The following is a 26,338-nucleotide window of genomic DNA, read 5'->3' as shown; positions in this document are numbered from 1 at the left end:
CCTGACCTTGCGTTACCTAGCAGGAATGCTGACAAGGGCTTCACGCATCTGTTGAGAGTTTCACCAGGGTCCCCCGTCCCCCCTCCATCCCCCCCCGTCCCTCCCTCGTTCTCCCCTCCCTTCCACCCTTGCTGTCTTTGCTGGCGCCTGCACGGTAGCTCTGTGGGACCTGTTTTTCTTCCTCCCTCCATTTTCCTTTTCCCTCCCACCTTTTCCACACCCCCACCTCTCAACACCACCACCACTCTTCGGTGTAACGTCCCAGCACCCCCCATGGGGAGAGGAGTTTTTTTTTCCTGCCAGGTTGCTGCGTCAATACAATTATTCCTGTGTGCATTTGTTTTATGAGGGGCTGTAACCCAGACTGTTTAAATAGCTCTTTGCTGCTTATTTTAAAGTGCGAATGTTGTTGCTGTGTCCGACCGCTGCTAGCTGGTGTCTGTTCTGATATTCTGTCTGCCGGCAATATTGGGGATTTTTATGGGTTCTTATACTCCTTTACAAGAAAGCAACTGTAGTTTCAGAGAGTTACAGTTAATTACTGTTCAAGATAACAGCAAATTTCACAATGGATACTTCAAACAATTGGAATTTATTTGCTTTATTACCTTAGCTATAAATTGACCTCTTAAGTGCCAAAAATAAGTTCGGTCAGAGAGCCTCACCTTGCTGGTGGATAGCTGCTAACTGGTCGAGAACAAAACCATCATTACAGGCTGAACACCCGGAGGGTGTGACACACAGCTTACACACTCTCCACTTTTTCTTACTTCAGAATAGTTCCTGACTCACCATGAATCAGCTTGGATTTTTTCCAGGGTGAGAAGTGTGTAAGCTATTTGTCAAATTTCTGTCTCAACTTAGAAACGTGTGTGTTATATTGCTAAAATGGTTCTACTGGTGTGTATCCTTTGACCCCTCAGTATCCACTGGTTTTATTATGGTTTTAACTCCAAGCCTAGATGCCCTCCTGACCCTGGCCCCTTGTTTTAAGTTGTGACACGGCGACTTTTCGGGTGTCTGATGTAGATCTACCACATATCCCCACATCTCTTCTCTGTTCCGTTCTTCATGATGCGGGTTTTTGGGTCATTGATCAGCCATTGGCAAATTGTGAGGGATTACAATTCATAGATTCTATGAATTTGTGCCTATGCACACACATACACACACAGAGACACACACGTGTGTCCTTATGTATGTATATATCTGCATGCATATAAACATGTGTATGAATATATGTGTGTGTGTGTGTGTGTGTGGTACTGAATGAACATCTGTTTGCTGATGGAGCCTGGACTCACTCATCTCACTCATAACACCCCTCCCCCACTCCAGGCTACACAGGACATTTAGCTTTTCTTTTTCATCTGCATGATACAGCATATATGTGGTTCTGCTCAATCTCCACACCCTTCAACTCTGCATATGTCTTCACTTTTCTCAGACTGACTGTCTTTTTCTTCCCAATTTTACTTTGCAGGCGAGTGATATGTTGCAAACTTGTGTATTTGCCCTGTGGTTATTCACATTTTTTACTACTGTGTCTTTGTTCCCTCTGCTCTTTCATTCAGTCCACCAGTTGCCACTGCATGTGTGTTTGTGGGGACATCTAATACTGTAAATAGAGGAGCAGTTACACACACACACACACACACACACACACACACACACACACACACACACACACACACACACAACACACACACACACACAAACACACACACAATCTGCGTAATCTCTGGATATGGATGCTTTGCACTGATTGGCTATGGGTATATTTTGTGTAGCAAGTTAAAGCAGCAAGATAACACGCCTGGGAGTGAGCATGGTCCTTGACCATTACAAGATTCACCGACAGAAAGAACAGAAGTACTGTCACCATCAAGTGTAACTGGTAAAGTGATTAGAGCTCTTGACCAAGTCTAGCCACCGGTCTTTCATCTACTCCTGTGCACACACACACACAGAAACACACACAAACACACACAACCTAAGACCACTGGTAAAAACTTCACTGTGATTGCTACCGGCCTGTCAGTGAACTTCATTGGCTCTCAGCTGAAATCTTTTACGCTCTTCTCACACATTCTGCCACACATATATGCATCTCGTGCAACCTTCTGAACATGAGTCAGAGAGAGAGATAGAGAGAGAACAATGGAGAGAAAGACAGAGGGAGAGAGATGGTTGACCAGACAGACCCCGTGTCCTCTGAGGAGATTCCTCACATTCCTCTGCTTCCCTACCCACTCCTCAACATCCCATTCCCAGTGGCACATCTCAGCTTCGCTTGAATACACTCGGTCAAGTAAACAGCAAGAAAACACTTTCTCTGAGCATTTGTAAAAACATAAAATTGTAATTAGTACAATAATGTGAGAATGGGGATATGTATCCATGCCCTCTTCAGCCATAGGTTTGTCGGTTGATATTTCTGTCTGCGCAAATGTACAGTTGTTTATGGTGATTAGTGTTACAAAGTCGGGGTCTTCCTTCCTCCATATAGAATAAATATCCAAGCTTCCTCCCTCTACCCTCTGACCCTTCCTGTTGCCTGTATCACATATTTCTACCTACAATTTACTTTTCATGACAAAAAAGTCCAATCGTGTGGCCATGGCACTCCCAAAAGAACTTAAATATATAAAAGGTCAAAACAGCATTTGATTGGGCTTTTATTTGAATGGCTACATGTTTGTGCGTCTGTTTGTGTGCATGGATGTGTGTGTGTGTGAGAGAGAGAGGGAGCGAGAGAGAGAGTTTGAGAGAGAGCCAGTATGCATTTGTGTGTGTGTGTGCGTGCATGTGTGTGTGTGTGTGTGTGTGTGTGTGTGGCTAGATCCTCAGCATGGGAACAGCTGTTCAGAGCAGTACTGGCCACACACACATGGATCTGATTAGCACTTGGTGACTCCCTCCCTCCTGCCCTCCCTGCTCACCTCCCTCCCTTTTCAGCAGGGGCCGCGGCACGCTGGCGGCACCAATAATTTTAATGCCTAGTCTGAGTCTGCCAGGAGCACAAGCACACGTGTGCGCTCCCACACACACAAGGCACGCAGACAAACACGCACACACACACACACACACACACACAGACATACACATCCACAGACTCTTGCCAAGAGAGGCAGCAGTAAGCTCCCATGCCTTGATCTGCTCTTTTCCTTTTTCCTCCCCCTCCTTTGTCCCTCTTCCCCTCCCTCCGCTGTGGTTACCCCTGACCTGCTCCCTCTCCCCATCATAGATTTTCTACCTTAACAAGTTCAAAGGTGACCTGTGGAGGTCTTTATGTCCTGTACTGCTGTACACTAATCCCCTTGTAAATGTTATATATTGGTTATACCTCTTGGCCTTTCTTCCCTCCCCATATTTCTTGTCATCTTTCTATCCGTCTGTCTGTCCGCCCATCCATTCATCTGTTTGTCTGAGAGCGCGGGAATCATAGGGGCGACATGGAAGGGGCTTCGAGGATGGTTGAAGAGTAGCGATACTAAGAAGCTGGGACAGGAGAAGATGCTGAGGTACAGATATATAAGTGGTTAAGTGTTATGCATAATGGGAGACAAAAGAGAGGCCATACAACAAGCAACACTCTGTTCTTTCAAAGTAAAAATAACATCAACCAACTATTCATGTAAAATGACAGCAAATATAAATTAGTCTCACATGCTTATGGCTTTAGTCATTTGGAATATGTATCTTTCCATCTTTTACTGTGCCAGTCTCTCTCTCTTTCTCTCTCACTGTGCCTCTATCTCTGATTTATGTGAGCTTCCTGTTCCTTAGACAGATCCTCATTCAGAGAATAGATTGGGAGCTTGTGGTCGACTCGAGAGATTACACCCACCAGTGCCTGCCATTGTTGTTAGGTAGTTAGTTCCAAGTGATTGCCATCTGGACAGACTCTTTGCATGGTTATCCTTATTTTTTATGACTGTAATTTTCAATGAGAGCGTTTAAGTGTGTAAAAAGGACTTGAATTGCTTTTTCTCCGCCTAAATGTTAATTTTTTTGTAGATATTGGTTTTACTGTATATTTAGTGTGAAAAACAGTTATTGACATCAATAGCCACTAGAGGGCGCCAGCGCTCCACTGCGAGAAGTTTGACACTGCAAACATCAATAATCGAGAATCGAAGAAGTGGAGAATCTTTTGGGATCCTCCACAGGTAGATCAGAATTAGTGATTTGTGTGAAGTGTGTGTGTGTATGTGTGTGTGTGTGTGTGTGTGTGTGTGTGTGTCTTCAAGGTTCAATTCATTCTGTGCAACTGGGTGACTTGGAAAGTGTGTATGTGTGTTTTAAGGGAATGAGGATATGGACCAGCTGTTAAATTGCTTGGTAATTGCTGCTGTGAGTGTTTGTGCACGCGCATGTGTATGCGGCGTATAGTGTCATTACTTGGGCTGTGTTGTGGTAGACTGCCGGCTCCACACACCCGGCAACTCTGTAATTACTCAGGCCAACGCTGCTACACACTGTAAGCTTGTAGAGTCTGTGGTCCTCTTTCTCTCTGTCTCCCCCCTAAACTCTTCCTCTGTGATTCTCAGTGTGGTCCCAGCTCTGGTTTGGCCTTGAGATCTGTCTCCTCTGTTTCGGAATGTGTCGGCACTCGTAGCCAATCCACCCTCACGCTCACACTTCACTGACAGCACACACACACACACACACACACACACACACACACACACACACACCATTGCGTGTGTTATGCACACAAAGCTGTATCATAATGTATTGGTTTCTTTGACCAACCTGACCAAGCCAATTGATTTAAAATGACCTTGCTCAGATGAACATATTTTAAAGAATGAGCTAATATGTACCAGACCATTTTTGAAATGGTCTTGTCAGCATTACCTCGGCTTTAGTGTGTGCACGCGTGTGTGTGTGTGTGTGTGTGTGTGTGTGGCACATTTAACACTATCCCTGAAATTTCAAAGCAGTGAGCTTACTATTTGTGGTCTGACATACCCACACTTGGTATTTAAATGACCATTTGAGGGTTAAGTCTCAGTGGAAGTGCTTGGGTGAGAATAAGGAATAATGTTAGACATTCAGTTGTGGTGGTTACATTTAGGACAAATGAACAATTCTGTAAAATTGCATGTGTATAAAATCATCTTTTTGGACCGGGACAAGCCTGTCATTGACAAGGCTTTTTTGACCTGAGACACTCCAACCTTGATATTAGCTCCTGAAATTCCCTTGTTTTCCACAACAAACTCTCATATCCATTCTGAGATGATGCACATACAACAGTTGTGTCGCTGTGATCCTGCCGGTATGTATGCTTGGGCCTATATCAATGCTACTTCTATTAGTGTGTGCGTGTGTGTGTGTGTGTGTGTGTGTGTGTGTGTGTGTGTGTGTGTGTGTGTGTGTGTGTGTGTGTGTGTGTGTGTGTGTGTCAGTGTGTGTGTGTGTGATCCTGTGTAGTTCTGCCAGCTTCCATCAGAGGCTAAGCCACATCTCTAACCAGTTTGAGAGCCTCCCTATCTCTGCCCACACAGACTGGACTGCTGGGCACGCGTGTGCACACACACACACACACACAAACACACTGATGAACAGACAGACACACACATGAAGATCCACCCATACACAAAGTCAATAATAGTGATGAATACACATACTGTGCACACACGTGCTTATTTTATGTGCGAGTTTTGCTCATGCTGTCCCCTTCTTTCTCACTCTCTTTTAGACTCCCGTGAAACATGCACACGCACATGCACACACACACACACATGCACACGCACACACCGACTCCCTCTCCCAGCATGGCTAAACTAGATTAGTGTGTATAAAGGCTCATAATCCCTGCTGCCTCCCTAGCAGGCGGAGAGGAGCCTGTCCTCCAAATTAGGTTGGCCTCTTCGGGTGATGAGTGGCTGCCAGCAAGGGTCCAATGGTTTGATTTGTATGTGTGTGTGTGCATATTTTTACATCCGTGCATGTTCTGTGAACCACACATCTCCAGCTGTCGCTTGTCCACACACTGACAACCACCTGAGGGAAGGACAGAGGAATATTGCACTCAGGACCCAATGACGCAGCGTCTCATTTAGTAATGGTTTATTTTCTGCATATATTCCTAAACATCCCTCTAGTAATGTTGGCCATATATTGTGCCATAAATATTAACAGCAGTACTTTAAACTTAACAGTAGAACTTATAAGTGTTCTACTTATTCATAGGCATAGGGGCATCTAATATCTTCTGATACGATTGTCATAAGTGCACTGGAAACAATTGTTGGTATTTTCTTTTGTTATGTTTTGCTTTGTTTTGTTATTGTTGATTATATTAATGCATTACAGAAGTCAAATCTAAATTACAGCTCACCCTAATACTGCTATGCAAGCAAATATATAGTTGAATATTTCAAGAAATGAGCATGGTGGTTAGATTTCAAACCACCACTATCACATTTCACCTACCTTGCACAATATTGAATACTGAAATTTCCGCATTGTGGGACAATTAAGGGAATATTCTATTCGATTGATTGTTTGTCTATTACAGAAGTCTAATTCTATCCAAGATTTCTCTGCAATGCATCATTTCTTGGTATTGCTAGTTGTAGGTGTCTACCAAAAGATTTTGTGTTTAAACACAGTAGGAGGGATATCATGTGACTCCCTGAACTTGAGCTGAACTAATGACGTCCAGGTGTAACAGCATAGTGCCATCATAGAGATAACTGTCACACCACCAATATACATTCGTTTAAGGGCCCTATTAATAAATCTATATTTGTGTGTTCGACATGATTTGCCCTTTACTTTTTAAGAAGAACATAGCTTGTTCATTATCAATAAACTAAGACCCTAATGGTTGATTCTGATTTCTGCCACCACTCTTTTGATTAATGGGTTTCTGAACATATGGCTAATGGAGCTTCAGCCTTTTTGATGTGGTAAATGCTGTCCTTCCTTTACCCTCTGTAGTGCTTATCATCATGATTCAGCAGGCTGACTGTTAAACCAAAGCTGTATTAGCTATGGGGCAACACTCTTTGGGGTCTTTAGTGAACTAATAGTGAAGGGCCCATAGGGAAGCATAGTAATTGGTCTTTATTTATGCTGAGTGAATGCTATGATTAACTAATATCCCCTCTTGGTGAATATATGCGCACATGTTACATGCTTGTGGCAAACACCCATGTATACACAGTCACATGCACACTCACTCACTTACACACAGACACCTACACACATGCATTGTAGTCAAATTGAGTGGAGAATTGAGCATTGAACTAATGGGGCTATGCTGGACTTTATTTCAAGTTATAGTGAGGCAGTTTGTAGTTTACATACACTAGTGCATAGAATTGCAAGAGGGACAATGCACGTTTTTAATGCTTGTGAAACAAAAACGCAAGAACTGGGATGATAGCATGCCATATATGATTTTATTCTTCTCTGAATTTGTAAAGGGGCAATGCCAATATCAAAACTATGTTGGAAAGTTCCATCAAACTATCAAAAAATTCACTGGATTTAGGGAAAGAAGCACAGTATACGTATGTGTGGTTATGTGTTGTTTGCCTCCTTCCCTGCTAATGAGCTGAGGGCAGCAAGGCCATACTGCCTTTTGAAAGGACAGACGGCAAGCGTAGAAAGTTGCACATGTTGGGCTGCACAGCCTACTAGACTTACACACAAAGGCCGCGTGTGTCATTCAAGTTCCGCCTCTATTGCTCAGCATCAGTATGCATGGTGCATGTACCTGTGTGTGTTTGTGTGTGTTGTGTGTGTGTTGTGTGCGTATGCTTATGTATTGTGGAATCCCCACAGTGACAGTGTTCTCATGTGTTTACTCCTAGTGTAGAAACTGAACACCAGGCAGTAATCAGAGCTGCAGAGAGAGGATCAAAACAACAGTGTTCCCTCATTATGGCTCCTGCAGATCACATTTTAGACCCCCCCCCCCTCCTCCACCAAACTACGGCACGTGTATGTTTCAATGTTATGTGCACCATTTTCAGATAAAGCGATTAAATGAAACATCGGCTGACTGCGCTATTGCGACTGTTTCGATGTGTCCCCATGAATACCTTGCAAGAAACATTTTACACATTTATTCAAAAAGATAATGGGTTAAACCCAAACTTTAAACAAACACTGAAGAGTAATGAACTTGGATTCTTTTAATTTTTTCAACATCAATATCACAATAGAAGCTGGTTTTAGTCTCAATTTATGATTCTGCTTTGTTGCTGAATAGTGCAGGTTAGAAACATAACTCAATAGATTAAGTGTCACAGCGTTATGATATTTTTCAGTTTATTGGAGTTGATTTTTCTCAAGCATTATGATGAAATAAATCTTTTACAGGATCAACCTCTTTTTCTTGTCAATGATTGTACCTAATTTCTTTTCCACGTTTATTCTTTAATCCTTCTATTTAATTTCTTGTTAATTACTTCATTCTTATTTTTTGTTGATTTTGTGGAAATCCTCTGCCTGTTTTTGCAAATTTATTATATATATATGTTGTATGTTTTTATTCTACTTAATTTTTCAATTTCAAAAATCTGCTTTACTATGTTCAACAATTTCTCCCAGCTCAAATTCACATCTCCTATTATGAAAACACATTGACATATAATTTTCTGTATTCCTAAAGTTCTGAATATGCATAATGTTTTTTTTTTCAAGTATAACTTCTGATGCTCACTGATGTCAAGGTTAAGTCCACAGTAATTCACGTACTTTTGAGGCAGCTGCTGAACTGAAGTTAGCTGCACATCATTTTCATCGGCTCCCAGATGATTCCCTTGATTGAATTAGCATAACCTGGCCCTCGTCTATCCTTCTCTCCCTCCCCTGTTTTTTATATTATTGTATTATCTCCGCCTCCCTAACCCTCCCTCCCTGTTTTATGTGGCCTAGTAATGAGACAGTGACAGATTACCCTGAACCTTTTTATCTCTCTCTCATCTCTCCCCCACTCTCTCTCAAGACGGAGACCCGCTATGAGCTTTGGTGTATAAGAGCTGAGGTAAGAATGTGCCAGTAACATATGACAGGTGAAGGTTTGTGAGCTCAGGTGACCCGTATTAGTGAGGAACACGTCAGTTATTTTGCATCCACTTTGCAACAAATATTCTTTGTAGTGCTGCTACTACTTATACGCCATAAAAAACATAATTGGATATTTGTGCAGTCTATATTTTACTCTTTGTTCGAAAGAGTAAAGAACATTAGATTCACAGTAATATTGCATCGTGGATTTTTGTCACATAAGATATTTAGATCTGCATTTCTCTAGGAGTGATGGATGGTTGTTGGCTAAGAATCTCTTTTGTCATGCCTTTGCCAATTCTTTCACTTTTGCTTGTCTACTTGTGTCTCATGTCCACGTGACGGGTTTTTGGTCATTTATTAGCACTGTCTTTCTGGCACATTGCTTTTACATACCTTTAAAATTTTGAGATATAGAAACAAAGATGGTGGCTTCTTCTATTGACATCTGTGTGGCTCATACATGAGACTCAACTTGTGAAATGTGTTTTCTCTACGTGATGGAGCTCTCATTTCGCAAGGCATTTGCAGATTTGAGTGTTGTGGAGTAACCAAGGTAAATACTGACCCAGCAGTCACATAATTATCATAAGAGCCTCCCATTACTATGTTATAAAACAGCAGTAAACTTGGATTATTAAGAAGAGCTTAGAATTGAACTTTGACGCAAAGGAACTGCATACTTACTGTGGTGGGTAAAAATGTAAATCTATACTGAGGTATTTGTGATTTTCTCAGCTCTCTCACACTGCCACACACACACTCGCTCACAATTTTGCACCCGTTTCAAGCATGCTTATCTGTTGTCCTTCAACTGGTAGCTAAGGTCAGATTGTTTATGTGCAGTATGTGTTGATGCAAAGCGCCATATGTGAATATCTATGTATATGGGAGCCTTTGTTGGACTGTGTATTTGAGAAAAGCTCCAGTAATCCTATTGACAGAGACATGGCTTTGTTTCAGCTCATCAGCAGCTGTCTTGTTAGAAGTTGAGCCGTCCGGTTCTCTTTAGCCGCAGGAGTCACTTATGAGTTGCTTCCACCCATGTTGATCCGTGTCAATGAAGTCTTATAAAAAAATCTCTCCCCATGCCTTTCTAATCTGATTTTGGGAACATATTGTTTTATAATGCGTTCATATTAGTTATTCATCTCATTTATTTGTTCTCTGTGATTCATGTGTAGTTATCTTGTTGTATACACACACACACACACACACACACACACACACACATGCCACCCACTCCCCACCCCAACCCCACTCATCGCTCACCCTGCTCTGGTGGTTCTGTGGTCCACTCCACCCCTGGCTCACTGCTGTCTCAGTGTCTCAGAACACACATTCATTATCTAATCTTCCTCTATGTTTAATTTACAGCCTTGGCTGCTGCTGCCATATGCTCCTTTTGTCTCTGCCTACTGACAATCTCTCACCACTCATACATACACACTAGCACACACACACACACACACACACACACACGCAAGCACACATGCACAAATACTTCTCCCCGTAGCTCTGCACTAACCTTCGACTTCAGGAAAAAAAAGGACAACAAAAACAAACATGCCAAAGAATGCCCCCACCCACCCACCACCCTTTAGCAACGCTTCTCAACCTCCACACAAGCATGTGTTGACACAGACATAGGTGTGTGTGTTTGTGTGTGTGTGTGTGTGTGTGTGTGTGTGTGTGTGTGAGAGAGAGAGAATGTGAGCATTTGCCCGATAATGTCTGGTTGTGTGTTTATATTGTCTGCTGACAGAGCTCTCAGGCAGAGGTGCTTTGAGAGGAGAATGTCTAGTTCGAAGGGACAGATATTTATTTAGACTGGCATTAATTCTCTTTTGTTATGTTTTTCTCCCCCTCTCCAACAGACCATTATTATACATAGGATGCTCCTTTTAACCTCATATTTTATTTGCCTTTATTTTAATACTGGAATCATATAGAATGTGGTAATCCTGTTGCTTTGGATGTCACTCCCCTCCCCCCCTCTTGTTTCATTAGTTCTCTCTATAAAAGCCACAACAAATTCTGCTATTTTTCTGTATATCTGTGTACATGGTGATGCAGAACGGGATTTACAGACTGTGTGCTCATCCAGGGGCAGCTAATGTAGTGTCAGTGTGAAAAATAAATGGGCTGAGAGCAGCCATGCTGTAGATGAGCACTCCCAGGCCTTTTTACACAGCGCTGCTGTGAGAAGAGCTCCTATCCTTATTCATTTTCATGGCTCTGCAGTCCTGCTATTGACTTAAAGTGCAGTGATGCAACAAACTACTCCAGAGCATTTGGGAAATATAATGAGCTCCAGCGACTGGTATTCAAATATGAAGTGTCAAGGGCAGGAGACGAGTGAATGTAACACTATTGGATTAAGAGTGTGTTTCCTGTTTGCTTTGCTCAGGATGTGACTGAAATGCTGTGTTGTTCGCCTTCAACTTTATCCCGGCCACCGCAGATTTTCTCCCCTTTCTCCTTTGCATGCAACCTCCCCTGCTCCTCTGGTCAGTAACACATGTTTTGAAATGACGTATTCACACAGTGAGACACTTTCAACAAGGGTGTGTATATGAGAGAGGCACACAGAAACAGAGCTTGTGGTTAGCAAGGCTTTCTCGCTGGCTCCAGAGGCCCTGGCCAAGTCAGCGGTGAGGTTTGGCTCGATTCTCCCAACACTGCGCAGTCTCGCAAAACACACACACACACACATGCACGCAATACCCCTGTCTCTGTCCCTGCTACATCTCACTCTTGCATTGACCCATCCTCATGGAGCGCTCTGTCTTTTCCGTGCGCACCCTCCTTTCTCTGCCGCTGCGCGGAGATGGCAGATCATTTTTAACGGTTCCAGTCCAAAGCCAAGTTTGCCAGCAGTGAGATTTCCCCCTTATGCACCCGTACCGTCTTAGTTTCTCACCTTCTTCCTTCTTTATAATTCAAAGACCACAAACAGTTCTTTTTCCAGCATTTGAAAACAAAACAAAACTAAACACAACAGAAAAAAAAGAACCTTCGATTTACCAGCGGGTACAAGGAGGTGTGAGGGATTGATCCTATCAAGCCCGTGGACACAATCTTGCAAAATTCAGAGACAAGGAATTTTCAAATGGATGCTCCGAGGGGAGAGAAATGAGAGATGTACGAGTGAGCAACGAGAGGTTGGGAGGTGTGATTAAGTGATGCAGTCTCTTCGTGTAGTCTCCAGGCTGTGGGGGGTGGAAGGTTGAAGGGGGGCTGTTAATGTGGCGTTAAAACAGATTACAAAGCCCAACAGATCCAGCTGGGGATCACTACCAGGTGAGCAGTGGAGAGAAATGAGCAGGGAATGACAAAGGACAACAAATGAAAGGATGGGTGGTGGAGTGGTCTAAAATGCCAGTCCCTTTCCTGATTTGCAGATTTTGTGTTCTTTCTTTTGTTTTCAATTGTTTTTTTCTTTTAATTCAAGCTCACTGCTCTCTGTTTCTGTCTCAAGCCCCGTTGGTATTCCAAGTGCCGCTTGTCATCCAATGGCAGCGGGAGCGGGGAGTCATCGTGTGCCTCGCTGCCTTTTTACGAGCAAACATAAAAACGCACAAAGCCGGTGCCTTTTTTAAAAAGACATGACACTTTGTAGGACAGCCTGCAGAGAAAGACGTGAAAAAAGAAGGTACGGTGCAACAGCCTGTCAGTTCATTGCTCACCTCTGCTAATCTGTCCTCTCCTCATCCTTTTACACTTCTACCTCCTGTTCTGTATTGCAAATTTGCAGTGAACAGCTGAATGCTTATGAATTAATATTTTCTTGTGAAAGCAACTGCACTTAAAGACACAGCATTCCTCCCCAATGTAACTCAAGACTTAACCATTAATTCTTTTCACATGAGTATGAAAGAAACGGGCCAGTGCTGACACATGAGGCGGCGACATCTTCTCTGCCTGCATTGCCAATGTCAAATTATATGGGCAGACACTGCAGATTAATTCATTGTTGACATTCCCCATGCGTTAATTCTCAGTTCTGCAGAGATGTTGTGAAGTGGCATCATCTCTCAACTCTAGCCAGAGACAGAAGGAGAGCATGGCGACATGTGGTCGTGAGGCTGGAGTGGAACAGTGATTGTGAAATGTGTTCTCCTTATTGTGGCCTGTGTGTGTGTGTGTGTGTGTGTGTGTGTGTGTGTGTGTGTGTGTGTGTGTGAGCACACGCGCTGCAGGGGAGGTTAGAGTAGATGATTAGCTGCCACTCCCTCTGGCTTATTATTTGGGCGTCACTCTTCTGGACATCTGGGCACCTACTGATAGTCTGGGAACTTTTTAAACTTTTCACTGGTGTGAAGGACCACTCCCAAGAGTTCAGAGTGGCTTCAGATTTTTTGCTTATTTGACTCTGTAGTTGTAGCCATCAGTTAATGGAAGCTGAGGGAACATCCTCGGTTTGAGGTTCTCATATCAATAGCCCAGCTTTTTAGATAAAGAGGACTTCAACTCGTCGTCTTATGACCTTATCTGGCGGATCTATTATTGAGGAAGGACAGTATTGAAATGAAATGATGTTTCTTACTTCATTATTTTATATCAGTTTCTGGTTAGTTGTGGATCATTTGGGCTATTGTTTTTTTTTTACAAAACGAATTAGTCTTTTAAATTAAAAATGTGGTTGAAATGTGAAGAACTGCATTTCCAAGCTTCGATAAGTACTTGAAAAATAGTAAAATAAACACCACTAATGTGATACTGGTAATGTTTGGATATTTTTGTAACATTTTTGGAATGTTGCTGGTCTGTTGTTTTATTTCATTTTTTTATCTTTTCCAAAGTAAATAAATTGATTTTAGCTGCTGTTCAATCTGTTAATTGTCATACACTCAAATGACAAAATGTTAATTCAGTATAAATATTGACAAATCCAAATAGCTTAGATAGTTTGACTGATTATGCCTTTTTGATAAATTGTAATTACGTAATTCTGCATGTCTCTCAACCACTCATCTGTCGACTATTTAATGCTATTAATTGAATGGTGTCTTGAGACCAGCTGAGGTGCTTGAGTGTCAGAGGTGCATGGGTGCACAAATCTACACCTGTACCTCTCACTGTTATTGAATGTAGTATGTGCACACACACACACACACACACACACACACACACACACACACACACACACACACACACGCACGCACACATCCACACATTCACATTGCAAAAAATACATCATGGCCTCTGTACCTGATTCTACCAGCTGCTCACTGTACCGCTACCGTGAATGTCTTGTTGCTAGGATACACACACACACACACACACACACACACACACACACACACACACACACACTGGGGAGTAGCTCACCCCATGTCATCCATGCTCAGTGTGGGTCCATAGGTCGCCAATGTGCTTTGTATGATAACCCCACCCCCACATATACAGGCAGAACACATTGTGTATCACCCCTGCGGTATCAGTCCTTGGATTTCATTTAATAACCATATCTTATATGTTTGGCTTCAAATAAATATTTAATCAAAATGTTTATATAAGCCCAAGAATACATCCATTATCTCTGTCTCTTATTAATTACAAGTGATTAACTCCCTGGACAAGAGGGGGCAGGATAGAGACTACATTGTCAATGCAAGAATACCATTAGAGGGCACTATCTGTCTATTTACCTCCTTCTCTAATGGTGGAGCATCACCACCTCTACATCAGCAAGAATCCCTTTAACAGCGGCTTCCTCCGTCCTCTCTCTCTCTCTCTCTCTCTCTTGCCTTTCTACTTCCATTTTTGTCTTTTTGTCACTTTCTAAGCCCTGTGCGGGTGCTGATCCTGGACCACCATGTTCTTCCCTCCCTCTTGGTTTCTTTCCCTCCTTGTGTTTTCGATCCTTACCCGCCTCTTTCCTTGTCCATTATATGACCGCCTATTTGTGATCTATTCCCTTTTTTTGCTTCCTTCCTTCTCTACCTCTGATCTCTCATGTCTCCATCTCTTGTTTTGCCTTCCTGCAGCGGTTGAGAGTCCCCTTTATAGAGCCTCCCTTCCCTTCCTTGCTTCATCTCTTCCTTCCTCCCACCCTCTCTCCCTCCTTCCCTCTGAATGCATCACTCTTGCCCCTCAGGCTTTGTTCTGTCTTAATCAGGAGCTTAAGTGTTGCATTCTCACCCAGACAATGCCTGCCATTCAGTCTGGGCCTGTGTAAATAGGTGTGCCCTGTTAGTGTGCCAGCAGGCATGCCATGCCAGCCTTGCTGCGGTGATCAGCTATGGCCCCAAGCTACACACAAACACACGCACACACACACACACACACACACACACACACACACACACACACACACACACACACACACAAAGAGAGAGGGCGAGAGAGACACGTGCGCTTGCATACACATCTGCACTAGGAGGTGGAAGAGCAAAACTTACCGAAGGCTGCCTTTTGAAGTCCTGCCATACAAAAAGCATGGAAGCAACACAACGCAAAAACACAAGCGTGAGCACAAACACTCAAATGGGTTGGACTGTTTGAATATTCTTTATTTTCCAGCTTCTCCGTTACCGTAGTTGCTCCTTTTTAATATGCCTGGTTCTGACTTGAGCTTTTTAGTTCCTTGGTCATAAACAGTCAGAAGTTATATTTGAATAGTGCAAGTGTAAAGTATTGCCTCAAGCTTTAGTCAAGTAGTGGCTGCAAGAGATAAACAGCCTGTTTCTAGTCCACCTGGCAGGCTCTGTTTTTTTAGAAGGCACTGTAGGCCTCTTCCCAGCTGGATGATGGTTGCTGTCAGAATGGTGTGTCAGATCCAGGCAGTCATCTTCCTCCCAACACCGGACCATCTGTCCGCATCCATGATGATATTCCATCCATCCATCCCTCGTCTGCTGCTTATGCTTCTCTGGGTCGCAGGGGATGCTGAAGCCTATTCCAGCTGCCATTGGGCGAGAGGCGGAGTACACCTTGGACTGATCACCAGTCAATCGCAGGGCCACATATACAGACAGACAACCATTCACTCTCTCATTTGGGGCTATTTTTCCCAATTTTTCCATGATGATATTCTACCTGAAAATAAGGGCTGGTGAGAGGGTGATGAAAACACTGTGCATCAACAGTCAGACTGAGAGTAACCTGTACACACGCATGCACGTGCACACACGGGCATGCACACACAGAGCAAAATCAATAAACACTACAGCATCTGCCTTATTATACATATACCCAATCAAGTGATCAATATCCACTTAGCCATTATTTTATTGTCCATTCATTAAAAATAACAAAAAACCTAAACATCCAAAAAAGGAGGAATTTTGGAAAAGAGAAAAAAGCATGGATTGATATGTCAACATACAATAAGTGGACAATAAATAGTGAAAATAAAAGAGCAGACACTAGCCCATACTATCTGTCCTCCTCAGATGGCGGTTTGGGCTTGTTAATCTATTGCCTGGTAACAGAGACAGCCTATCAACAACAGCCACACCCCTCTGCACATGCTCATAGAGGGGGGATGATTTGGATCTTTTAGGGAAAAAAACGGGCACACCACACAAAAAACATGCACACACATAAAACTCCCCACAAATCCTGGCCTGTCATTGCTCTCCATTGTTTAGCTGCAGTTGCTTTCTCCTGGTGTGACTGCCAGCAGATGGCTAGCACTGAGCTGTCAGAGTCAGCCTGGGGCCCACACACAGGCACACATGCTCATGCGCGTGCGCATACACACACACCACACTCACACACACCACACTCACTCACACACACACACAAACATACATACTCAAAAGTGTGAAAGAGTGAGAAACAAAGAGGTTCTTATTCCACACACAACATATGCATGTGTTTCCATAAAAGTATAGCTATCATCGCAATTAAAGAACTGTTGATCTTATCGGATATTCATATAACATATTGTAATACTGTTTTTTACGCTCACACATGCACACAAACAAACAAATGGACAGGCTCCTGTCATATTGTGGAGGCACTCAGCTACAGGAGCCCCTAATGACCCCTCTCCCTGTAATGAGTGTGTAATCCCATAAAAGGTCCGCCTTACACCATTAGCATGTGTAAAGGTCATTGTGTTTGCTCCTGTGTGTGTGCATAACTAACTGTTTTTAGAATCCTGTTTTCTTCTGCCATCCTTTGCATCCTCTTGTGCATGCATGCACTTTGTGTGCACCGCTGTGTGTGTTTTTTAAAGTGATTAAATTGGGGCAGAAGCAGGTGTGAGGCCTAATGGAGGATATCGGCATAGCATCAAAGCAGCTGCTGCAGCCTGGGGTCATCTTGGGTCATCCAGAGGTGATAGGTCGGGGCTGGGGTGAGGAGTCCGCTGTAGCTACATGACATTCCTCTAGTCACTAATCATAGCTCTGATGAATGGCTGCAATGTGGCAGCTGGTAGACAGGAGGCCACAGCTGAATGTGTGTGGTGAGGTCAAAGGAAGATATAAAGGCGTGCGTACAGAGGGAGTGGGAAGGATAGATGGTAAGAGGAGAAAAGGGGGGATCTATACGTTGCAGCTAATCTCACACACACATTCACACAAGCTGGCAGAGTATTGACTGCACAAGGCTGTGATCCTGAAGGAGCTGTATATCAGAGAAGACAAGAACAACAACACAGGCTTTTGTCAATGTCTGGAAGTACACACACAGGGCAGGCATGCACACACACATACACACATACTCACACACACACACACACACACATACACATGCTGTGTTGCGTCTGCAGAAAGTTGGGACTAATGACAGGGTTTGTGTAGCGTGTGCTCACTCAGCTGCCCCCTGGACACACTTCACCCACCCAGCAAAAAACAGCCCTTTGTGTAGCTCTCCCTCTCCCTGTAAACGTGTATCTCTCTCAATCTTGTTCTCGCCGTCTCTCCACTTTCCTTTACTCCGGAGAATACAGTCGTTTTGCTGTGCTCTGCTGTATATATTACATACTCTATATTTTCCTGGGGCTTGACAGCAGATGTGTAAGTGCTGGAGTGTTTTCGGCTGACACCGGCCTTTTGTATTTTTCAGTAAATGGCAGAGTAATCCACATACATTAAAAATGACATTTTGAAACAAACTCAGTTTGATATAAAGTGTTCAATGATGACCCTATACATTAAATTGAGTTTTGGAAGTGTGCTAATATATCAGGTCCTTTGAAAAAACTAAAAAAAAAAAGCAGTATTTGTGGAAAATGTATGTGTTTTATCTAAATCATCATAGTCATCCACAACGCCAAGCGCCCCAACACTTCCAGTAATTGTGAAAACACAATCCTGCAGTTGTCTTAGCGTGAAATTTGGCAAGGGTTCCCAGAGGGAGGTCACAAGACACTGATGGGGGATTCTGTGGTGATTTCCAGAAGTCAAAGAAACTTTTGAATGATTACAAAACGGGTACAATATTAACCACAAGTGTTATAAGATCAATAGCTGCAAGAAGAAAAAACAAAAAAACTAGTAATGCAAAATGTCGAAAATTAATATTTTACTATTTTGCATTTTGCAGTGTTTTGTGTTTATTTCTGCAGAAAATTAATGACATTTTGCCATGCAGTGACCCAAGATTGCTCATCTCATTGTATCTATGGAAAATATATTACATATCATTCAGCTGTGAATAACCTCAAAATGTGAGATATACCCTCTAAAGACCAAATGGCAAAAAAATTTAGGACTGCGCAAATATTTGGCAAGATATGAACTAAAATAATGAAGAAATATCCTCATCTAAAATTAATTTGAGATACCGGGATTTGGAAATGACGATCTTAATTTGTCAGAATTTGTCACAACAGTTCCCTTTGAAGTTAGGAGAGGCCGATTTGAGATGTATTCGTCTTTGGCACCCTACTTTTAGGGGGTGGGAACCTGAAAATATTGGGGACTCGGGATTGTGTTCTGTAGTCCTGCAGCTTGTGATATTACTGCTTGGGATCAAATGAGTTCTTTATCCCACTAACACGATTAGCACTGGAAAATGACTGAGGAGCATGCTTCATATTTTCTGTTTTGACTTCAAACACAGCAATTGCATTAATGTCATAATCTATCACAAAATGTAAACATAAAATAAACTAATGACCTGAGTTTTATTTCAATATGTCAACAAAGAAAAGGCTTAATAATTAATCAATAATGTATTTGGTTTCTTCGCATACGGCCATAAACAACAGGCATTTACATTTCATTGCAAGGGGTCATTCTCGGATAAATGCTACCAATACTCTTGTCAATACAACCCTACCACCACCACTGCGAGTTCCTGCAATTAAATAAATAGTGATACATCATGAATGATTCTACCATGATGATAATGATGAGGATTATACTCATAATAATAATCAATCTTGTCCTTTATGTTCCCTACTCTGACAACTAAACACCACAGTTGATTGACTTTGTACTGCTTCAGGTGCATTCTCAAATCTATGAGGTAATGAGTGTGTGCGTGCATGAGTGCGTGTGTGTGTGCGCACTTGCGTGTGTTTATGTCTTGTGTATCGCTGAAATGTAAGCGGTCAAATAGTCAGCTTGTTTTTGCCCCGACAGCCTGGCCAAGCAGGAAGAAGTCAATCGATAGCACTTACCCTTTTCCTGTTAGAGTTCCTAATAGACCTGGGAGAAAGACACGGGCCTGCAGTTGTCACCAGCTATGTGTGTCTTTTGTGTGCTCATGTCGGTAATTGTCCTCCAAATTTTTGTGTATACAACATTGTGTCTGAGCTGAGTAAGATTGAGTGTACATGTATTAGTCGACTGTCAGCCCAAGGACACACTGTAATACCATTAAAACGCTTGCCTTTGTCATCCATTCACTATTATCATATTTAAGGTCTAAAATTACAGGATCCTAAAATGAAGCTGATCAAGCTAATATATCAGTATTTGAACTCAAATGAAAAAAAAATCGAGTTAAAGTAACCCAGATGGAAGCAGTCTCACATTCACCGTAAAATGCATCCCTCTTGCACAGGTTGTGTAGAAGGGGTTATCTGATCAGTGAAATATCTGATGATGAGGAAATGTCTGCATTTTTAATCTTGGGAACATGTAGAAAATACTGGATCAGATACTAAGCTCCGATCTGTTCCTGGACATCCCTGATGTGAGAACAGGTTGGGTGTATAACTCCATTCTCCATTACTGCCACTGCTTGCCGATGACTCGCCAGGCACTAATATATACTCTTTGTATACCATGTCTGCACAGTGTCAAGAAAGGCGCCCTCAAATGAAAGACATTCTTCTTCTTCTTCTTATTATTATTATTCCAGTGAGCAATATCCAGAACCCTGCGCTTCATCTGTGTTTGTCATAGCTTTGAGGAGCACTGTGCACAACCAAGACCTAAATATTCCACTGATTATGCATAAATCTAGGTAACATTTATACTTGCTATTGTTATTTTACGTAAATACCACTGGGAAATATTTGTCTTGGCACAATATTGGGGTCAGCATCAGGCATGTAATTGGATGCGATGCAATATGAAGTCTTTTACTTGTACTTTGACCAGTTTGATGTGAAATGAATTGTGATTGTATTGTATATCTTGTAGCCTTCAGTTATGTCATCTGTGTGTATGTATGCATCTTTTGCCTGGCTAGCCACTGTAAGAGCCAGGGCAAATTCCCTTAATATCATAAATATTCAGAGCTATTTACAAGCCAGAACAGAACAGACAATGCCCTTTAAAAAGGATCACTGGTGCATGCATGTGCACCTCGGTGGGAATAAACATCTATTGTGTTATTTTGTCTATTCAGCTGCCCTAGGTGTGAGGCTCGCTTCTGTTAGGCTTCCTGTCCCTTTGCCCTTGGATGACCCATGTCTGACCTGTGTTTGGACTCCGGTACTCCTCTTGGCTGTGTCCCCTGTGTGTGTCTGTGCATTTGTGCCTGTGTGTCCAACTAGCATTGGGTGGTATGGTGTAATTTGAGCCCATGGCTAGGACAGGGCTGCTGCAGAGCCCATCCAGGCGGAAAAAGCAAGACATTGGAGCCGCAGGGCAGACAGCTAGAGGAGAGCAAGATAGGGATTGAGGGAGAGACAGCTGAATGAGGGAAAGGGAATTATAGAGATAGAGGGAGGAATGGAGAAAGAGAGAGAGAGAGAGAGAGAGAAAGGGAGAGAGAGCGAGTAATGGACATAGAGTAGCAAAACTCTTTTTAACTCCTTGTCTCTATGGAAGAGAGATGTCAGTCTGTGTCAGTTCGCTCCACTAACCAGCCTGTAGCAGGAGAAACAGATCTCTCTCTCCTTCTCCCTCTCCCTCTCCCTTTCCTTCTCCCTCTCCCTCTCTTTATCCCCCCCCCCATCGCACTTTCTTAGTTTCTCTGCCTCTCACTCCCTCCCACACCATCTCTATCTACTTTTTCCTCTCATATCTTTTTGGTGATAGCTTTTCTGCTTCAGTTAAGGCAAGCAGAAACACTACGTAGCTCAAGGGAGAAACGGTAATGGTAAGTAAAAGACCAAGCAGGCAACCAGTCAACTCTAAAAGCCAGGCAATGTATAGTGCAGGTCGTCTCCTGATCACACTGGGTGTAAGTGAGAACTCTGAATGCTGTAGAGTGAGGCCCTGAGGGCAGCACATGCTGTTGGCTCTGCTGCAGCGTTTCTCTCTGTGTTGTGAGGAGGGCAACAGACAACTCTTCAAACACAGAAGGGATCAAATCTTCAAATCCCCTGGAAATGTCAACCACATTTGAGGAAATGTCAGTAGAGCCCAGAGCACACACAAATACACACCAGCCAGCGTGTGCACATGCACTTGCACACAACGCCATGGCAGGAAAGGCAATGTGATATAGGGCAGTCACATCTTGTGGGCAAAATCAGCTTCATCTTCCCCCATTTTACCACATCTTGAGGGTGGATCACTGTATCCCCCCGGTGATGCTTATTCCCAATAATGTCCAAGCTATAATCCATGACATTTTCAGATGAATAAACATCTGCTTTGCTTCTTTCCCATACCAAATGATGTAACACAAATGTGAGTCATCCCTTAATGCCAGTGAGGTGAAATGAAAACAGTCTCACTCTGTCTTACTAGTCTTTTCAGATGACTGTAGATGATTCTATTAGTCAATTTCAGTTACCAATTCAGGAAAATATGATTATGTAATATCCTGAAATATATAATCAAATTAAATAAATTTGAATGTCTAGTCTCTCACCATAAACTTAATCATATGAACCAGATTTTAATGTCCCTAGTCGCCCGAGGTGTTCTCACACACAATTTATGGAGGTGTTCCAAGTGATCGATCCTCAGCCTTGCTGACCAGCATCCATTTCCCTCTTTAGCAGTCACACACACACACACACACACACACACACACACACACACACACACACACACACACACACACACACACACACCCTCCCTCCATCCAACTTACTAAACCTATCAGGTATTTGCAATGTAAATTCCAACTTGTAAATGTGCATCCATATCACTCCATTACCACTTCACTCCTTTCAGAGTATATGCTCGCAGTCTGGATAAATTATATGAGTACAATCTGTTGTCTACAAAATTTTATGCTGTTTTAGTTGCTTCTTAGTGGGAAGCCAAGCCAGAAAACTGCCATATTGATGCCTGTGTGAAAAAGGTTAAATGTTAGCTGGGGTAGTTCAAGACAGACGCTGTTGTGATCACACGTCCCGCCTCTGTTGTGGAATGTAGTTCAATTGACACTCTGGAGCTGCACTGTGCATGTGTTGTTTGGTTCTGTGTAAACAAGCATCACTATTGTGGAGTCAGTGTTCTGAAGTCTCTGTGCAAATGAGACGTGTGTTTGTGTGTGTGTGTGTGTGTGTGTGTGTGTGTGTGTGTGTGTGTGCATGTTGAGGGGGAATCAGTCAAAAAAGTCAGACGTAATAGTGGCAACCTTGATTGCACCTGGCAGCTTCTTGGAGCTCTTGTGATACTGTCTGACACACAAAAACACACACACACGTACCTATATACACACAAGGAATCACACATTTGTCTGTGAAAGCCTTCAGGGACTCTGGACTGTTTATTTGCAGCTTCCTTACGAGATTCGTGTTCAGCTGCTAATTCATTGTGATTCTTTGAGGACATACAGTACCAAGGGCTGCTGTGTGTTTTTCATGGCAGCTTCCTCACACGACCACGTGTCCTGCAACATTATCTATTACCCAATTCCTTTGGATTAGAGCAGATCATGTTGAACTGTGGAATTAACCTCATTAACTCCAGCTCTGCAGATCATTTGTGTTTCACCTTCTCACTCCTGCACTCTATCTTACGTGACCCTCCTCATTTTCTTCCCGCTTTATTTGGAATCCATAAGTAAGCTTTGCTATATTCCAGGTGAGAATAAAACCCAAGGTGTCACCAAAGAGGACAATTTTTTTAGATTAAAAATGTATTTAATGGTTTTGCTGACAGAACTATTGAATTATAAATCATGACATTCTGTAAGTGATCATGCCTCTCCTAAATTATATTGGCGGATATGTGTCATTTGAGACCAATTATAGCAACAGCATAATGTGTACCATCAAATCTTGGCTCCGATGTTTGTTCTTTAAGGCCAGTATGCTTAGTGTTGCTCTCCACCATCTGTTAAAGTGGATAAGAAGAGCCATGTTACCTCAGTAATGACATAGCAGTAGCTGATGTTCACTGTATGTATTTTAATATACAGGACATGATATTAAGAAGTAATTCGTCACATGTTCATTCAAACGTTAAAATATTAGACGGGAAGAAACGGGAGACAGCAGATGGGCTGGAAGAAAGAAAAGAGTGGTGGAAAAGGTTAGAAAACCAAGGCTTATTGTGTGCTTTTGCATGAATAATGGTAATCCACAGGCTCAGACTTGACTATTTGCCTGCATATTTTGTAAACTTTTGCTCAGGCCTGATGTGTTGGTGATAAAAACTAAGCAACACCCAACTTATCTGATGAGAGGGATGAAAAAAACAGGACAGGATTTAGTCGGGTAAATAATTGAACTTATCACTCTCTGTTTTCCTTTTAAACACTGTTATGCAAACAGACCCACAAACATATAGAGCCTCAGACATGAAGGTGTATATTTTATTCACAGCAGTATGGAGTATGGAATTTAAACGTTTGTAAAGGTGTAACGTAAATTACTTACCAAAACAAACTTTATACTATTATCTTCATTACAGAATGTCAAAGGATCCCTTCTAAAAAACTTCATCTCGATTGGCCACTCAATGTCAAAGCGTATTGGCAGCCATCATGTAATAAGTAATGACATAAAATTGGAAATTCCTGCTTTTTCAATTTTGTACGAAGGGCGACAAGGGAACTGTTTGAATTGAGTGTTTCCTGAATGGAGTCACTGCTGGATCAGCCAACTGTCATTCAGAATATAAGTATTTCAAAGGTCCACGTCCATAGATCCATATTCAAACCTCTGTTGTAGTAATTTTAGCAGCCTGGACCCAAAGAGTTGGCAGATGTGCGGGGATGGGAGAGATATCTAAAGGGAAATTTAGGATCAAAAACCACTGACCACAAAAATAGATTGATTTATATCTTCAAATTGTGTGTCACAACTGGTTTTGCGGTTTTGGCAAGTCTGTAACTGCAGGAGGAATATACAGTTACCTTGATATCCACCTGTGTTTATATCAGAATGTGAGTAGAAAGACACAAATGTGTACACAAACTAGGACTGAAGAAAATAAAAAAAATAAATAAAAAAAACGCTAAACTTCCTCCCTTGTGGCTCTTCAAGAGAAGTCATTAGTAATGTGTCTGTTTTATTTTTAGTTGTGTGTATTTAGGAGGGGCAGAGGATTCTCATCAGTCTTCAGGGCCCTCCTCTGCTCTGTCGCACTCTGTCTCTGTCTCCAGCTGAGAGCTATGTATATTTCATAAGCCCAGGGTGCCTTTTTGTCTTAAGATGCACTGCACCTACCCTGCCTGTCTCTCTGCTACTCGTCAATGGAGGGAGTCATCACAGCCTCTTTTAACCCCCCTTCCTCTTTCTCTCTCTCTCTTCCCTGATAGACACCCTCTGTTTCTCCCCCTGCTTTTCATGGTCAGATTGTCTGTCTCCTGAAGGCTCATCCCTCTTTCCTCTTTCAGCTATGGAGGGGAGCAAAGTGGCACACATCCAAACAGACTTGAGCTGTCAGGAAAACTCTGTGTGTGTGTGTGTGTGTGTGTGTGTGTGTGTGTGTGTGTGTGTGTGTGTGTGTGTGTGTGTGTGTCTGACTTTGATTCGCCGTGTCTGCTTTGTGGCTCTGTGACTTCAGGGAAGGGACACTTCTTCATCCAGAACTGCATCACTTTCAGTTGTTGTCTTTTTATATCTGAAATGGAAGGACTGTGACAGCCCTTAAAATAGTTGGGCCATTGACGGGCTGGCTGAGAATGTAATTTGCACAATCACAGACGACTGCATTAGTGAAACATTTTCTGATTAAAATGTTTAACAAAATCAATGTTTTGATCCTGGTTTGCTGATGATGAGATTTACTGAAAGCATGTGCTTAAGAAGTTATAACCAAGTAACTCTGCCCCCCTTCCTTAATACGATACCTATGATGTGTTTGTTCCCATGTGTTCTCCATGGGATGTTAATGGTATTTTCATATCTGACAGGCCCGCGTTGTGACCGTGGAGGAGTCCGAAGCCATTAAGGAGTTGGACTCGGGCCTAGGAACCTCCCAAACTGCGGGTGAACTCAACCCCCCCTGCCCAGTGACCTCGGAGCCAGAGAGAGTGGATGGGACTGATCACCCGTGTTCCAGTAGGTTATGTCATTTCTGTTTCCTGACTTTGTTTCTATGTATTTATCCCCCCAAATGGCGAAATGGTTTTATTTTCTATGACTCAGAACAAGCACCACTTGATGCTGTGCTTGTGGTTGCATTTTTTGATGTGTTGCAAACCACCGCCCTGCTGAACCGTAACTTCCACACACACATAATCTTTTTTTGTTTCAATATCTAAATACACATTACCCTCTCAGCCTGACCAACTTAGAATTATGTGATATCACATTTTCTAATTCTTTAATCAAAAATCGCTTCCTGCGGGACAGGTAATCTGATGAACACATGAACATACGCTGATGTAAGCTTCTGACAGGCTCGGTCAGGATCTGTAATTCGTGGAGAAACCCTCATCTGCAAAAGAGCGTTCAGTTGTGTAGATGAACATGCATTTCATCAGTCTGCCAGAAAAAGGAAGGGTGGCAGTGATAAAACAAACTGAGAGATGAGGATGAAGGTTAGATGAAGAGTGAAAAAAAAAAAAGAAAGAAATGGCATTTGTTTTT

General features: G+C 42.5%; 1 protein-coding gene across 1 annotated transcript in view; it reads left to right on the top strand.

The window, feature by feature from the left end:
* Nucleotides 1-26,338, top strand: part of gse1b (Gse1 coiled-coil protein b) — a 161,085-nt gene that overhangs the window by 18,281 nt on the left and 116,466 nt on the right. Inside the window, exon 2 of the mRNA XM_086174487.1 lies at nucleotides 25,660-25,807. Within this exon, the coding sequence (XP_086030613.1) occupies nucleotides 25,660-25,807 (148 nt within the window). The remainder of the gene's footprint in view (nucleotides 1-25,659; nucleotides 25,808-26,338) is intronic.

Source organism: Fistularia commersonii, chromosome 27, assembly GCF_037954325.1.
Source record: "Fistularia commersonii isolate RoL2024-O1a breed Wild chromosome 27, RoL_Fcom_v1.0, whole genome shotgun sequence".
NCBI classification, from domain to species: Eukaryota; Metazoa; Chordata; class Actinopteri; order Syngnathiformes; family Fistulariidae; genus Fistularia; species Fistularia commersonii.
This window is presented reverse-complemented; position numbering and strand designations above follow the sequence as displayed.